The sequence below is a fragment of the Apium graveolens genome, chromosome 1, assembly GCF_009905375.1.
Source record: "Apium graveolens cultivar Ventura chromosome 1, ASM990537v1, whole genome shotgun sequence".
NCBI classification, from domain to species: domain Eukaryota; kingdom Viridiplantae; phylum Streptophyta; class Magnoliopsida; order Apiales; family Apiaceae; genus Apium; species Apium graveolens.
In genome coordinates, this window is record NC_133647.1 from 188,049,362 (window position 1) to 188,065,054 (window position 15,693).

Sequence of the window (15,693 nt, forward strand, 5' to 3'; positions counted from 1 at the left end):
TATATATATATATATATATGATATCATAGTTCATATTTATTCTTTTCTTTGATATTTATGTTAGGTTTATTTACTTATATGATCAATTATATATATCAATCTACGCCATTCATTTATAAATGTGTTACTAATCAGATTGTTTAAAACCTCTATTATATTCAACAAAATTGAGCTATCACACGGTATATATATATATATATATATATATATATATATATATATATATATATATATATATATAGTAAAGTTCTATGGAGTCCACCTTTTAATTGGAGTCCTCGGAGTCCATATATGTTCTGCAAGTAAAATATAGCTTAAAATATTGTAAAATATATTATTTTTCGACAAATATCACTATTTTATTAAAAATCTTGTAGATTACATACATTTTACAAGCAGAATATTGTAAAAATATATTATTCTACAAAACATGTTTAGTTTGCAGAACATAAATGTTCATATTGCAGAACGTATTGCAGAACATACATATTGTACCGTAAATATATGAGATTTGCATGATTTTGTTGAAATTATGCTATTTGTGTAACATGTTTTGCAAAATAACACGTTTTACAAGATATTTTATTTGCAGAACGTAAATGGACTCGGAGGACTCCGACATTATGTAATAAGTGTAGCAAGTAGCTAGTTAAAGAATAAAGATGTGGCCGCAAAAAAAGGCAGTATATATATCCTTTCCACCATTTCTTTTATCCAGTTTATCATCATCTTCCTCAGCTGTTTCTCCTCAGGTCGTCTAGCTCCATGGATTTGGTACCACCATCTGAGCACTTGTGCTATGTCCGGTGCAACTTCTGCAACACTGTTCTTGCGGTATATAAACTTCATTTCTCATTATCGTTTTTAACTCTTCTTCTTCCATCCCATGCTAAAAACTCGAAACTATAAGCATCTTCTTGATAGCTAAAAACCATAGACCTAGAGGAAAACTTAATTGAGAGAGAACCTGATATTTCTTTTTGATTTTGATGTTTTTCTTTCAATTAATCCCTTCAAAGTATTGTGCATATATAATACCACAATATTAGTTAAATTAATTAACCAAGAGTGTGTTAGCAAATAAGAAGTGCACATCCAACTTGAACTAAAAAAACCCTAGTTATAATGTGCAGGCCTTGTTAATTACCAATACTCTAATAAAATATCTTTCTTCCCATTTGCATATATATACAGGTCGGAATTCCTTGTAAAAGGCTGTTGGACACAGTGACGGTGAAATGCGGACACTGCAGCAATCTTTCATTTCTGAGCACAAGGCCTCCATTGCAAGGACAGTGTCTTGATCATCCCGCATCTCTTCAGGTATGTTTTAACACATTACAAGATTGTTTCAGACCAATATAAATGTGCAGAAATTAAACCGAATTGTTATAATATACAGGTTACGTACTGTCTCCAAAATCAAAACCTTCATACTATATATAGACATATTGTTTCATCGGTTTGGGTTCATTTATGTATAACATCCTACTACTATTGGCTTCTAATTAATTACTTGTTGCCTTTCACATTCTATTTAACTGCATATAGGCTGCTTTCTGCAATACTGATTACAATAAGAAGGGCCAGTCTTCATCCTCATCGTCATCAACGTCTAGCGAACCTCTGTCCCCGAAAGCACCTTTTGTTGTAAAGCGTACGCGATGTTAATATATATTTTGAATAATTTAAGTTTCTTTAGTTTGTAGACCTTGCTAGTTCTAAATGTTTTATACTATATATGCGTGGAGATTTCATGTGAATGCTTTTTAAAGTTTTATGTGTTTTGCAGCACCTGAAAAGAAGCACAGGCTTCCATCTGCGTACAATCGCTTTATGAAGTGAGGACAAGTTATATTTGATTCACCATTTGTAGTTTTATGCGTATTAATTTCAGTAGCATGCAATGTTTATTTATAAAAGTAAAAGTATATATGTTGCATTAGTAAAACCTAGCATACAAATTTCAAAGTCTTATGTATCAACTGATCATCTGCAGAGAGGAGATCCAGCGTATTAAAGCAGCAAATCCAGAAATACCACATAGGGAAGCCTTCAGTGCAGCAGCCAAAAATGTTAGTACTTCTTCCTCGATCTCAATCTCTTTTTTCTCTGTGCTGATTAATGTAAGTAATTCTTTGTAACATAATTTTAAATGTCGACTGGACATGCTGGTGTGTGCTTATTAATCTGGACTATACACATACTTATTTATAGCTAGGTGCATTGAAGTTATATGAGTTCCTACACATCTACTCTGATTCTCTAAATAGTTTATAACAGTATATAATCTCAAGCTTGTACAATTTGGCAATTGTAGTGGGCTAGGTACATTCCAGCTGCGGCTTCTGGATCCATCTCCTCCGCCGCAAGCAACGCTAGTGTAAGTGACTAAAAACACATGACAAATGTATATTTACAAGCTATATATTATCAACAACCAATATGGGAACATATTTTACTTATATAGAATTTGGTTAGAAATTAAGGTTCAATTTTTTGAGTGCTTTTTCATCATTATGTTGTTATTTTTAGGGTTTAAGCTTCGGAGGAATGAAGTGAGGAGTCAAACTCGCGCAAATCTCCCTCTCTATTGAATCCCGATTATAATAATTTCAGTTCAGTTGTAATGTATGTTTATTTCCGTGGAGATTAATTAACTAGGGCTGGATCCATGTAATATTATTGTATGTGCTTCACTCTGTTGACTTCCCGCTCCATCAGTTATTAGCTTTAACAAGTTAATTATGTGATTTACGAATTAGGGGTACTGATGTATTGCTTTTAATTAACTCCCGAGTACGAGTACTAATATAACTTATATTTTAATTGCTTGGCCATACACTTAATATGGGCCAGTTACCTGCATACTTATTTGATAGAAAGCCATATTACATGTTGGTATTTAAGTGTGTGCTCTGTCAGAAAGCCATATATATTACATGTTATGATATAATTAGTCTGTGGTATTAGAATGGGTGATAATTAAAGATTAGTTCGAATTTTAGTGGAAATAATTGTGTGTCTAATTAATTCTAATAACAAATGTTAGATTTATAAATTTGGAACAATTTTTTTGATAAAATGACATATGATATGAATTAATCGGAATTAGCCACTGTATTTACATAAATAACTTCAATTAAAACATCTCATCTCATTGCTATATCATTTTATAAGTTTTTTCTATCAAATTTTGTCTATGTAATGTAACATTATAGGTTCAACAACTTTTCTTCACATAGTAATGAATACTTGCAAATATCATGTTTTCAATATCCTAAACTCCATAATATTACCATTGCTTACAATTCTATAACCACGGGCTTCGAATACGAAATCCGAGGCCTATTCTGTTATTATTTTACATTTTCTTACAATGCAAACACACATTTCAACCTTATATACCACTATGGGTAGATCACAAACGGGCCCTCCGCATTCGAACTCCAGAGCTACAGAAACTGAATGATCTATTTAGGGTCTGATCAATATAATCAAGACTAAATGTATATGCAGACAGCATTTAGAAGAAGAAAAATAGTTAAGCTATATATTGAACCGCGGGTATTAATAAAGAAGTTAAACTGTGATAGTAATTAAGTTTGTTTTTTGTCCGTATGTAATATCCGATATTTTTAAGGGTGATTTTATGATATGTAATTTGATTTTCTCTCTCTATATATATAATTAATTAAATCGAACTCGGTACTTAAAAGTTGTACTTGAAATTTTTTTTATCTTATTAACTATATGGTCCCATGTGTATTTTTAGATATTTACGTGTTAGTTTAAAAGAAAATAAAATGTGTACAAAATAGTTAAACTAAGATAATTCAATATTTTAAAAGGATAAGAATATTAGTTTTTAGCACAACTCAAACTCTTATCTCTTAATGGCTATAAAAATTAAACGTGAAGCTCATCACGAGTACTTGGAAAACAGGTAGAGAAGCTCATCACGAGTACTTGGAAAACAGGTACGCTCTACATTCTTCTTTTCACTCCTTTTTACATAAAGTGTATTATTGAACATGTGTGTAGTTTGCTAACTTATCTAAATGAATATCGTCATGCATGCACATATTATAATGAATATTTCGTGTGTGTAGTTCCTGGCATTGATTTTACTTTATCATGGATATTTCGTGCATTATTACTAGTATCGAGTTTGAGTTTTAAATGAATTATGTAGGAACCAATGCCTCGTCATAATACTAACAACTTGATGGCTCAATTGGCTGAAACATTGGCAATGTTAGTGGGGAACCAGCAAGGTGCACCTAGGAGCTTGATATCTGAATTTAAGAAGCTAAGTCTTCCCATATTTGAAGGATCCACAAACCCTTCAGAAGTGGATAAGTGGCTGCAAGAGATGGAGAAGATTTTTGATTTGTTAGGAAGTACAAACGAACAGAAAGTCAGTTTGGCAAGCTACCAACTCCAAGGGAGTGCCTATGATTGGTGGCTTATGGAGAAAAGGCGTATTCAAGGTAACGAGGAAGGAGTTGCCCAAGCATACACTTGGGAAACTTTTAAGGGGTCATTTCAGGACAAGTACTTTCCTAGAACAATTCGAGTTAAGTTGGAGCGTGATTTGATAAGGTTGGAGCAAGGAGAAAAGCAAACTGTCTCAAAGTATAAAGCAGAGTTTGCAAAGCTCTCCAAGTACGCTCCTACTTTGGTTGCAGATGAAGTCAATCGAGCTAGAAGATTGGAAGAAGGACTTAGGGCGGATATTATGCATGTACACTACTAGAAATATGGGATCAGACATCGATTCTGAACCGATGTTAAAAAAAACTGAACCGATGTCTTCGCGTGTGATGTTAAATGTCATCAGCCTTTGACATCGGTTCACAGCCGATGTCTATTACAGTGCTATACATCGGTTTTAAGAATAATTCTGATGTCTTTGCAACAAATTTCAGCTTATATTACAGTATTTCTAGGTGAATATGAGTATACTATGGGGTAATTATCCATTAAAACATGAAACCTACAAGCTCTAAAAGACATTTTTTTTAAAATCTTTCAAACAAACCGATGTGAAAGTCTAGATCAGACATCGGTTATGTTGTCTGACCGATGTGAAATGGTCTATCAGACATCGGGTACTTTTATCAACCAATGTAAAATACTGGTTAGACATCGGTTTCGTTCATTTGGTGATGTTAAATCCTTTTGTTTAACATTAGTGTTTGTTTCTAACCGATGTTTAATCTTTAATATTGTAAAATTTAAGACATCAGCTATTGAAAATTCGATGTTATTTGGCTTAAAATACATTGATATTTTTACATAACCGATGTCAAATGACTATTTGACATTGGTTTTTGTAGTTCTTTTTCTTTTAATATTGTTTCACCTGATGTCTTTTGTTCATTTTTACATCGGTTTTAAATTACCATTCTGATGTTAATGTACTGTAAATTGCATATGCCATCTTGATACTATTAATAGCCCAGGGAACCAATTGCATTTTCAACCAGAAAAATACCAACAATATGCAATACATCCAACCAAATTTGTAAAAACATAGAGGTATACATTGATACCAAATTTACTAACATTCAATCCAACAAGAGCTCAATTCGGACATTACTTTCCAAGTCTAAAATAAACATCCTAACTAAAAACAATAAAACCTAAATTCCAAAGTTATTACATCCAACATTCTAAACATATTTGACTAGTTAATATGTACCACTTGTCAAATTTCGACAATTCCAAACATAAATCAAAATGATGGATGTAATTGTCACCAAACATCCGTTAATTAACCACCAACCACTAGCAAACACATCATCAATTCACATAGTTCAGAGAAAAGCTATATATATAGATACTTAGCATTTTTACATCTTGTCTTGGATAAATTCAAGCACCTCCATCCGCACCTCATCCAGCTCCTGCCTTGTGTATGACTTTCAAGTTTTGGCTGCCCACTATAAAACACAAGTAAAAATTAGCAACCAGAATATTATTAACCAGAATTGCCATATGTATAATCAAATATAAACAGAACCAACTATTTATAATTTAACCAGAAGAGGACCTTTTCCATATTTAACCGTAATTTTCTTCGTTAATCCAAAACTATACCAGATAGTTCCTTATCACTAATAGTTATCTATTATTACTAATAATAAAAACAAGATCCATCTGGAAATCACTAATAATAAAAATTGATAATAAAAATGGCAATCATATTTATCTGTTCTGAAAAACTACACAAAAAAATTCTACATGCCATCTATCGGAAATGATTTGCATATATACCTTGGTAGTAAAAGATAGTTCCTTATCAACAATGATATCTTTCATGTATCGCATTATAACATAGCCACATTCAACCCCTCCTGGTTGTTTGGGAGATCCCTGTTACAATATAAAATCTGAATTTGCTCCAGAAATTAATTAAAATTATAAAGTGATAAAAAAATACAAAAAACTTACAAGAAGATTCTTTATCTGAGGAGCTTTATTTCCCCTTCCAGTTTGAGCATTGTAGGATTTCATCGCTCTACATTGCAGAACAATAATAATATACATGATTATTTTTCAAAAGGGAGAATATTTACTATATATATATTTATATATAATAAACAAAAATATATTACTCTGTTAATGATTTTTCCAACTCGTCAAAATGTGTTGGATGTGGCAGAGGGTTCAGAATATAAATGTCGCCATCCCAAATTACAACCAAAATCCAGTGGCAACTATGTTTATAAAAAAGAAAAAAGAAAAACACAAGTCAGAAATTTTAAAAAAACTACCTAAATATATTAATTTGTAAAAACATGTCTAAATTAAAAATACTTACTTATGATTATGTGGCATGAAGTACATGCGATAGGGACTACTCTCTTTCAACCGATTAACAAAATAAGAATGAAAAGATTTGTTCAACGTAAATGTAGCTCCTGGATCGAAAAATCCATATAAGACCACATCATCATTCTTCCTCTCAATCTTAATTAGTCTTTGCAAGAGCCTACCAGGGAGTGAATTACATTACTTATAATATCCGTATAAAACATGAATATTGAATATGTAACGATAAAAAATTAACTTACGCCATATAAGCAGATATTGCAGCTTGGCCAATCATATCGAACTCCAACAATGCTTTCACATTTTCATGCAATATATAAATTGTTTTCTCAGTCCCAAACACGTCCGAATCACACGGAATCGGTATTGACTCCCCAGTGGCTTTCATGAAGACTGCAGCATGTTTGTATAACACCTTGTATTGCTTTGGCACATTCTTGTTTAGCTTCATTTTGCTATAATCATCTTGAAGTTTCTGCAACTCATCTTTCCGCTTAGACTGCCCCTGCAACACTTCCTATTTCTTTTTCTACACAGAATTAAATAAAACAAGAATAATCGGTTATTATTGACATAACTACTATAGAATGCAACAATCAATTCAGAGTATATTGACATAATTTTTATATAACATACCGCCACAGTTGGGTAGATGATCAATTCACGAGGCCATGCTACGTGAGAGCCAACTGCTTGGCGTACAACCTCAATTTTACCAGGTATGGGCACCGGAACCGACGCCTCTGGCTGGATGTGTCCGTCAAACGACACACGAACATGTCTGGGCTTTAGAGGCACTTCGTGTACTGAAACATTCATCTCTTCATGATCATCAAAAACTGTTCCAAAAGCAACCTTGTTCTCTATGCAATCCAGTGCAAGCTCACATGACTGTGGACCCTGCATTATAGTGAGGGATCAATTTAATTTTATTGCATAAATCCCAAGTCTGTAGGCATATATCTAGTAGATCTTAATAATATTTTACCTTCTTTCCGCTCGGAGGAGAGGGGTCAAAACCAACAAAGTCTTCATCATTTACCAACAACTGTTTGGCACTCAGCGGTTTAACAGCAACTCCAACATTCCGCTTATCAGCAGCTCTCTCTTTATTAACAGGTACTTGATAACTTGATTTGTCAGAGAACATAGGAGAGTGACCATTTGAAGCATTAACCAAGGCCTTAAGTTCAGCCATCTCCCACTGATTTCTTTCCAACTGATCCAACAACTCTGCCTTGGTAATTTTAGTCTTTTTCGCTTTCGGCAAATTGAAGAATGCTATTGGAGTGACAAAGCCGCCAACCCCTCGAACCCTTCCTGCGTGCTCAGGAGTCTGAAGTGCCGTAGTCAACACATCTTTTGTTCCATGTGGAACAAATTCACCCTTCTCCTTCATTTCAAGTAACTCAGCCTGTAAAATAAATGCAAACAATTAGTGCATTATTTATGACGCAATTATCTTTGAAGGGAATGCAGTATTAAAAATATCACTTACAATTCTCGCATTTATTTTCGCTTGCTCTTCAGTAAGCTCATCAGGATTCTTTGGCATCCTAGCCTTCCACCAAAAAATTGCACGATCAGGTTTCTCTTTCCGCTTTAAGTTCCCTTTCTTTATCTGTTAAAAAAGAGAAAATGTTTAAACTCCCTTAAAACTTAGAATTGCAAAGCCAAATAGATATGGTTCTTACTTCTTCTTCTTGCAAACCAATATACCCCTTCCTTGACAAGCGGTGATGATATTTCCGTTTACCCACTCTATTGCTCTGTAACTTACGTTGTTCCTGCACCAAAATAAATTAGTAAAAATTAATAAATATTATTTAACCAAAATCTATTTAATCATTTAGCAAGTAAAATGGCAATCCTGTATATTTTATTAGTAGAATATATTCATACCAGCCATTTGGGGCTCGTCCTCTCTGCAACAAATTTCTTCCAAGGTTCTTTACCAACAAACGCATACTTCTTCGGAGGCTTCATCAATTTCTTCTTTTTTCCAATAAATGGCATCACATATTTTGCAGTTAAATCAGCTTTAAACTGCCTCCATTTTTCACCTGCCGATTGTAGCACAAGCTTCTCACTTTCTGGGGCAATTTTGAATGTGTCCTAAAGAGACACATAATATAAATTAGCCACATAATTTACAGTCACAATTTAAATAAAATGAAGAAGTCAACAAGGGATATAATTTACCTGGACATCATCCCATAATTTTGCTTTTAGATCACAATCCACTTTTGGCCAGTTTTCAGTGTCGATTGGAATCATTGTCCTTGCGAGCATTCCTATGTAAGACTGTAAAGTAGGCCTGGTATTTCCGATGGGAACTCCAAATTCATTGTATCTAACTTTAAATTTCTTTCCCCGAGCTTTCTTCACCACTACTTTGTGAAGAGCTAAAACACCACGCGCACCTCCTAGCCTTTTTTTTGCAGATTCAGAAGTGGTCATCGTTTCTTCACCACTACTTTGAGTTTGATATTGTGGAGGGACTTGAACCAACTTATCATTACAAGTCTCTGAAGTTTTGACATCAGGAACCATCTCATCCTCAACCTTTTCAGAGTTATTATTCCCGTCATTTTCTTTGAAAATTACTTTCTTGGCTTTTTGCTTCTTTACCATTTTGCTCCCTTAGTCTGCATTAAATTGAATAATAAAGCCATCAGTTGAACAATATATTTTCAGTCCGTCATTAATTACAGTCAAGCATAAATAATAAATTATAAAATCAGCAAGTACGAATACAACTATACAAGAACAATAATTTACCTAAACTGCAATCAGTAATTAATCACATCCGAAATAACTCTAAAGCATTTTATAGAAGTATAATTAAATAATGCAAAATAATTAAAGAAAAAATAATGCCATTAATCAGTAATTATGGATGAATTACTTATATGATTATAACAATGCAAAACAAAATAAAAAAAAATTAACAATATATTTTACACATTATAACACAATTAAAGGCAAATATATATGGTTCATTCAGTCATCCAAATTCCCATTAAGATATATATTTTACATAAAGCTACATCATCAGTCAGTAACGACATTAGGTGCTGGGGTTTTAGTAGCAGTATTTTTAATCCAAATTCCCTCAACATTAGGTCTAGCAGTATGAGCGACATCATCAGTAGTGACATCAGTTGCGGGGATTTCAGTGCAGAATGGGGGATGTTCCATGATCGTGTCTCCTAAGTCATCTTCATTATACAATTCATGGTAGTCTCGAGTTGTGGAGGACAGAACAATAGACCAGGTAGCATCAACGGGATCTTCAAGGTAAAACACTTCCTTGACTTGGTCAACAGAAACATATTTATCTTTTTTGTGACCTTGTCGACTAAAATCCACAAGTGTGAACCCAAGATCATCAACCCTTATTCCTTTATCATTACTTGCCCATTTACACAGGAACAAGGGAGCTTTGAATGTATGGTAGTCTAATTCCCATATCTCTTGTATGATACCGTAAAATGTCAAATCACTTTCTACGGGGTTCAAGTCCTTGGCACTAGAAACCTGGACCACTTTAGCAATGACAGACACCCCGCTGTTTTGAACAACGCGTATGTCATCTCGTTCCTTTGTAAAATATCGCACTCCATTCACTAGATAACCTTGATAAGTTAGTACTGAAAATGATGGCTTGGCAGCGAGCCATCTTATCGTATCTGAAACACCTTTGTTGTTCTCCCTTAGTTCATCATTCACCTACATATATGATAAGAAATTTTAAATCCTAAATAGCTAATAGTCATCATTACACTACAGATCAAAGAACCTAATACAACACTGACTTTGTTTTGAAACCAATCAGCAAAGAGCCGATTGTGCTCTCTCATGAGCCAATGTAAGCTTTTCCTTTTCCCTCGGTGAATTTCTTCAAGATATTCCTTATGCATTCTGAAAAATGCATATGGAATGATATATTAAAGACACATTACAAGACTAATTACTGGATAATGAGGAATTGAAAACAACAAACTGCATAAACTCACAGAATATATGTAAACACTTCAGCGTTGTTTAGAAGGACATGTAGATTTGCTTCATCTCGCTCCTTCTCTTCCATTGATTTTATTATCACAGCGGATAATGGACCTGATATCTTATTATCTTGGTCCTTTGGAAGACCGGCAGTGGAGTAATTCTGACTAAGAAACTCGGTGCAGAATTCTACGGACTCTTCTCCAAGGTAACTCTTTGCCATACAACCTTCGGGATAATAACGGTTTCGAACATAACTCTTTAGTACTTTATTAAACCGTTCAAATGCATACATCCACCTATAAAATACTGGTCCACATAAGCGTAGTTTCTGGACCAAGTGGACTACTATATGTACCATTACATCAAAAAATGACGCATGGAAAACCTTTTCTAGATCGCACAAGGTTAGTATGACATCTGACTGCAGCTTATCCAGTTTTGACACGTCTACTACTTTGTTGCACAAAGCATTAAAAAAGAAACACAATCTAATAATTGTGACCCTAACATGCTTCGGAAGAACGGAGCGTATTGCAACCGGGAGTAATTGTTGGAGAAGAATGTGGCAATCATTTGATTTCAGCCCGTAAATATTCAAATCAGGCATGGAAACACAATTTTTTATGTTCGATGCATGTCCGTATGGAAGTTTCATCGACATTAATGATGACAAGAAAGTCCTTTTTTCTGCCTTTGACAAAGTAAAGGGAGAAGGAGGCAAATAGGTTTTCTTTACTCCTACTTGGGGAGCCAAATCAGATCTAACACCCATTTCCATCATATCACGACGGGCTGCCGCACTATCCTTTGTCTTATGGCGCATATTTAGTAATGTGCCAATCAAACTATCACATATATTCTTCTCGACATGCATGACATCAATACAGTGCCTAACATGGTGAAATTTTCAGTATTCTAACTCGAAAAATACTGACTTTTTATTCCATGGACTTTCAACCTTCTTTGCCTTCTTCATTTTCTTCCCAAATTCAAATTTGATTTGTTTTTACTCTGCTAACACTTCTTCTCCGGATAGGGTTCGACGCGGCTGCCCAAACTCTTGTTGTCCATTAAAAACAGCCTTCTGCCTTCTATAAGGATGATGTAGAGGCAAATATTGACGATGCCCTTGATAGCACATTTTCCTACTATGAGTCAAATATTTAGCTACGGTGTCATCTCCACAAACTGGATAACACTTATAACCCTTATTAACGCAGCCAGATAAATTTCCGTAAGCAGGGAAGTCATTTATCGTCCACATTAAAACTGCTTTTAAAGTGAAAAATGATTTTTTATACGCGTCATACACATTTGGTTCCCCTTTGTTAGGTCACACACACACTGTAGAGGGGGTGAATACAGTGTATAGTACACTTAAATCGAACTTTAAGAACTTAAGTAACAGAAAACAATCTTTATTGAAATAATAAACTCTGTTACAGTATGGAACTGTTACCTCTCAGTGATGAACAAATATCACGAGAGCTGCTAGGGTTACAATGAATAATCTTTTCTAATAATGATAACACTTATAGTGTAAACCCTATGTCTGTGTTTATATACTACACAGTTACAAGATAATCGCTAATTGATATGGAATATAATTCTGCTTCCTAAAATATATCAATCAGATATCTTTTCTTCCAAGTATTCCATTCTTCACGGAATTCCTTCTTCATGCATATCTCTTCTTATGTTTATCTCGATCTTCTTTCCTTTAATCAGCTACTGTCCTTATCTGATTGTCCTTCAGCACTTAAGTTCTGATATCTATCTTCTGATGATTATCTCCTGATAATATAAGTACTGATATCCTTAAGTCCTGACTTCCAGTATAAGTACTGATCAACAGTTAAGTACTGATTTATCCTGTTCACGTAAGATCTGAAAGCTAAACATAAAACATATTAGTCATGACATTATCAAATATATCTAACAATCTCCCCCAACTTGTAAATTAACAAAATATACAAGTTTAACAGATATTTGATGATGTCAAAAACATTAAGTACAAATGCATGAGAAATAGACTAGATAACTACAACTTACAGTCCTTAAAGTTTTTACCAATTTAAACTTCTGATAACAACTTCAATCTGTATAAATATCAGAATTTAAGCAGTTGTAGATCTTCGACTTGGCTTCTTCATTTTCTGATCTCTCTGATGTCAGGAGTTGTTCTGAGATAGTTCTTCAACAAACATTTCTCAGCATATCTTAGTTCATCAATCATTCTCCTTTTAACACCTTCAAGCTCTGCAGTATCTTCACCAGTTTGAAAGATTGCAGCTCTGAGATCATTAATCTTTGCTTTTCTCAACTCCTGATCTAGTCTTATGACATAAGCTTTGTTAGACTCAAGATTGAATTCAAGTCCCTTAATACCAAGATACGTTTTGATCTGTGCAGTATTAGGCTTCATATCAACAATATCACCATTGTGATCTCTGTACTTTGGAACATATATACTGTCAGACTTAACAGAATAAAGCCTTTTCTGTCTCTGAATCTGTTCTTTTAAGTAGTTTGCAGCAGTCTCTGTTATTCTGTCATCCACTTGAAGTAAGAAAAGTACATGCTCCAATTCTTCAAAATACTTCAAAGGAATGGCATTTTGTCTTATATGATAAACCCTACCATCTGTCATGAAATACAACATGATGTATTCTTTCAAGTAGGTATGGTAAACCATCTGTACAGATTCCAGTTGATTCAATCTCTCAGGAGTTGCTCCAATACCTGGTTCACTCAAGGAAGTTGGATCATTGGTAGTATTGTGTACTCTTCTTTCATCAGCACTTCCCAATCCAGTTTTATCTCTAGCTTCCTTTCCAGTAACTACTCTTGCTTCAAAACCACTTGCAGTAGTCTTCAAAGATTAGGTCTATTTTGCTTTAGTGAATCCTGGTAGGAGTGTCTTTGATCTATTTTCTGATATCAAGTTAACTTGAGCTCTGTCAGAGGTTACTTGCTTCTTCTGAATATCAGAACTTACAATTTCTTGACTCTGAACAACTTGAGCCATGTCAGAGGTTGTTTTAAGAACTTTTCTTGAAGTCAGAGCAAGATCATCTTTTCCATCAGTAATTCCTTCTTCCTCAGGAGGTACATAAGCCTTGATAGGTTCACCAACCTTTTCTTTACCCTTGGATATTGGATCTATCTGTGGTTGTGATCTAGCCAATGTTGCTTCAGTATGTGTCCTTTCTTTGATCACAATGCCTTTGATGGATTTTGGGTGGTTGGAGGTGGTTGGACATCAGAGTAAACAGATCTATAAGTATCAGGATCAGCATTTACCAGGATCTGTTTCACAGACTTAGGAATCTGTAATGGTCTAACCACTTTCTTCTTAGTATCAGCATTTACCAGGTCATTAAAGTATCATTTTGCAACCTTAAAAGGTGGGGTTTGAGTGCTGACTAAATGAGGTTCATCAGTACAGTAAGTGTAAATAAGTTGACAGAATCTAGCAAAATAAACAACATCTCGATCCTCTGTCATCCTATCCCCAATAAAACCAATTATTCCAGTTGCAAAATCAAAATGAGTTTGATGGATAATAGCATACCCTATGTGCTGACTCAGAATTGGGATAGCATCAAAATTTGAACATTTGTTCCCAAAAGCTTTGGTGATGCAATCAAAGAAGAAACTCCATTCTCTTCTGATATTAGCCCGTTTCAACTGTCCAAGTTTCGTCAGACTCTTTTCATATCCCAATTCAGCCATTAACTCCCGAAGGGCTGAGTCCTCTGGAACTAAGAAAGTATAATCCTCTGGAAGATGTAAAGCCCTGCGTACTATACCAGGAGTGACTACAAAGGATGAATCACCCACTTGGAAGATAATACTGGGAGTTCCACGGTTACCACCATCATCAAAAACTCCAGTCCTCCAGAACCTCAGAACTTGTTGACTTGAAAATAATTCAGGCTGAGTTAAGGCGTACCCAACCTCACTATGTGCAAGAAGATCTTGCACAAAGTGCAATTCAGATGGAGCGTCAGCATGATCAAGAATTGCAGCATAGTTGTTTGGAACAAACTTTGCTCCATCAATGATTAAATCCTTTGGTGCCATGTGAAAAAAAATATTGAGTTTCAAGGATGCCTGTTAGGTGTTTGAGATAGTGTCTATATGAAAAACCAACGTGAGAAAGAAGAGAAGGAGAGTAAAAGTAAGGAGAGAGATAAAGTATAAAGAAAATAAAAGATTAAAGAAATCTTCTCTCTGTTGTACTTATACTCTGAACAAAAATGTTACCGTTGGACACCTGTCAGACATGTAGTAATAACGGACAGTTACTGGGCTCGAGAAAACAGGAATCATTACTTATCCAGTTGCCTAGTTTCAAGGAAAAACCGTTCCATTTATCAAGAGAAACAGTTTTAATTCAAAATTTAAACCGTTAGCACTGATTGAATTATTTTTCATTGCATCATTGAAATTCTAAAAATACATCACATGAAAATGACCAAGATAAATTAGATATATAAGTACTGAAAATGAATCAGAACTTAATATAAAACAAAAGTTATATGGTCATCAGAATATCAATCAGGATTTATCAACACAAGATAAAATAACTCAGAGACAAAATCTTGAAGTAAAAACAATTTTCATTAATATATCAAGACAATACATTTATGAAATGAAAATTACATCAATACTTATACAAGATTTTCACTAAGCTTCTAATCCTAACATCAACAGCTTTAGTCCTAGCTAAGAAGCCTGACAAAGCTGAGGATGAAGAAGAACAGGAAGAAGACAAGATTAAGTCATCTTCCTCTTCCTATCTTCGACGAACAAGATGGCGAGTCGTATGATTCGCTC

General features: G+C 34.3%; 3 protein-coding genes and 1 long non-coding RNA gene across 4 annotated transcripts; 2 read left to right on the top strand and 2 right to left on the bottom strand.

The window, feature by feature from the left end:
- The first annotated feature begins 677 nt into the window (after positions 1-677).
- On the top strand, positions 678-2,829 carry LOC141723090 (protein CRABS CLAW). The gene is made up of 7 exons (XM_074525076.1): positions 678-834; positions 1,195-1,323; positions 1,552-1,657; positions 1,793-1,841; positions 2,000-2,075; positions 2,321-2,383; positions 2,536-2,829. The coding sequence occupies exons 1-7, from the start codon at positions 766-768 to the stop codon at positions 2,560-2,562; spliced, it is 519 nt and encodes a 172-aa protein (XP_074381177.1). The 5' UTR covers positions 678-765; the 3' UTR covers positions 2,563-2,829.
- A 1,372-nt stretch (positions 2,830-4,201) lies between these two features.
- On the top strand, positions 4,202-4,759 carry LOC141713501 (uncharacterized). Its single transcript, XM_074516942.1, has one exon. It carries the CDS (start codon positions 4,202-4,204, stop codon positions 4,757-4,759), a length of 558 nt encoding a protein of 185 aa, XP_074373043.1.
- Positions 4,760-8,555: 3,796 nt separating this feature from the next.
- LOC141723106 (uncharacterized) lies at positions 8,556-9,402 on the bottom strand. The gene is made up of 3 exons (XR_012576102.1): positions 9,043-9,402; positions 8,743-8,903; positions 8,556-8,627 (listed from the first exon to the last, which is right to left on the bottom strand). It is a non-coding gene; the product is annotated as an uncharacterized LOC141723106 (long non-coding RNA).
- A 492-nt stretch (positions 9,403-9,894) lies between these two features.
- LOC141713505 (uncharacterized) lies at positions 9,895-12,115 on the bottom strand. The gene is made up of 4 exons (XM_074516952.1): positions 11,862-12,115; positions 10,860-11,741; positions 10,659-10,764; positions 9,895-10,572 (listed from the first exon to the last, which is right to left on the bottom strand). The coding sequence occupies exons 1-4, from the start codon at positions 12,113-12,115 to the stop codon at positions 9,895-9,897; spliced, it is 1,920 nt and encodes a 639-aa protein (XP_074373053.1).
- Positions 12,116-15,693: the final 3,578 nt, after the last annotated feature.

Coding starts and splice junctions, on each gene's coding strand:
- LOC141723090 (XM_074525076.1), top strand. CDS start 766: ATGGATTTGGTACCACCATCTGAGCACTTGTGCTATGTCCGGTGCAAC. Junction 1,842..1,999: donor GCGTACAATCGCTTTATGAA/GTGAGGACAAGT, acceptor GATCATCTGCAG/AGAGGAGATCCAGCGTATTA. Junction 2,076..2,320: donor TCAGTGCAGCAGCCAAAAAT/GTTAGTACTTCT, acceptor TGGCAATTGTAG/TGGGCTAGGTACATTCCAGC.
- LOC141713501 (XM_074516942.1), top strand. CDS start 4,202: ATGCCTCGTCATAATACTAACAACTTGATGGCTCAATTGGCTGAAACA.
- LOC141713505 (XM_074516952.1), bottom strand. CDS start 12,115: ATGTGGACGATAAATGACTTCCCTGCTTACGGAAATTTATCTGGCTGC. Junction 11,742..11,861: donor GGAGAAGAAGTGTTAGCAGA/GTAAAAACAAAT, acceptor TCACCATGTTAG/GCACTGTATTGATGTCATGC. Junction 10,765..10,859: donor GAAGTGTTTACATATATTCT/GTGAGTTTATGC, acceptor TGCATTTTTCAG/AATGCATAAGGAATATCTTG.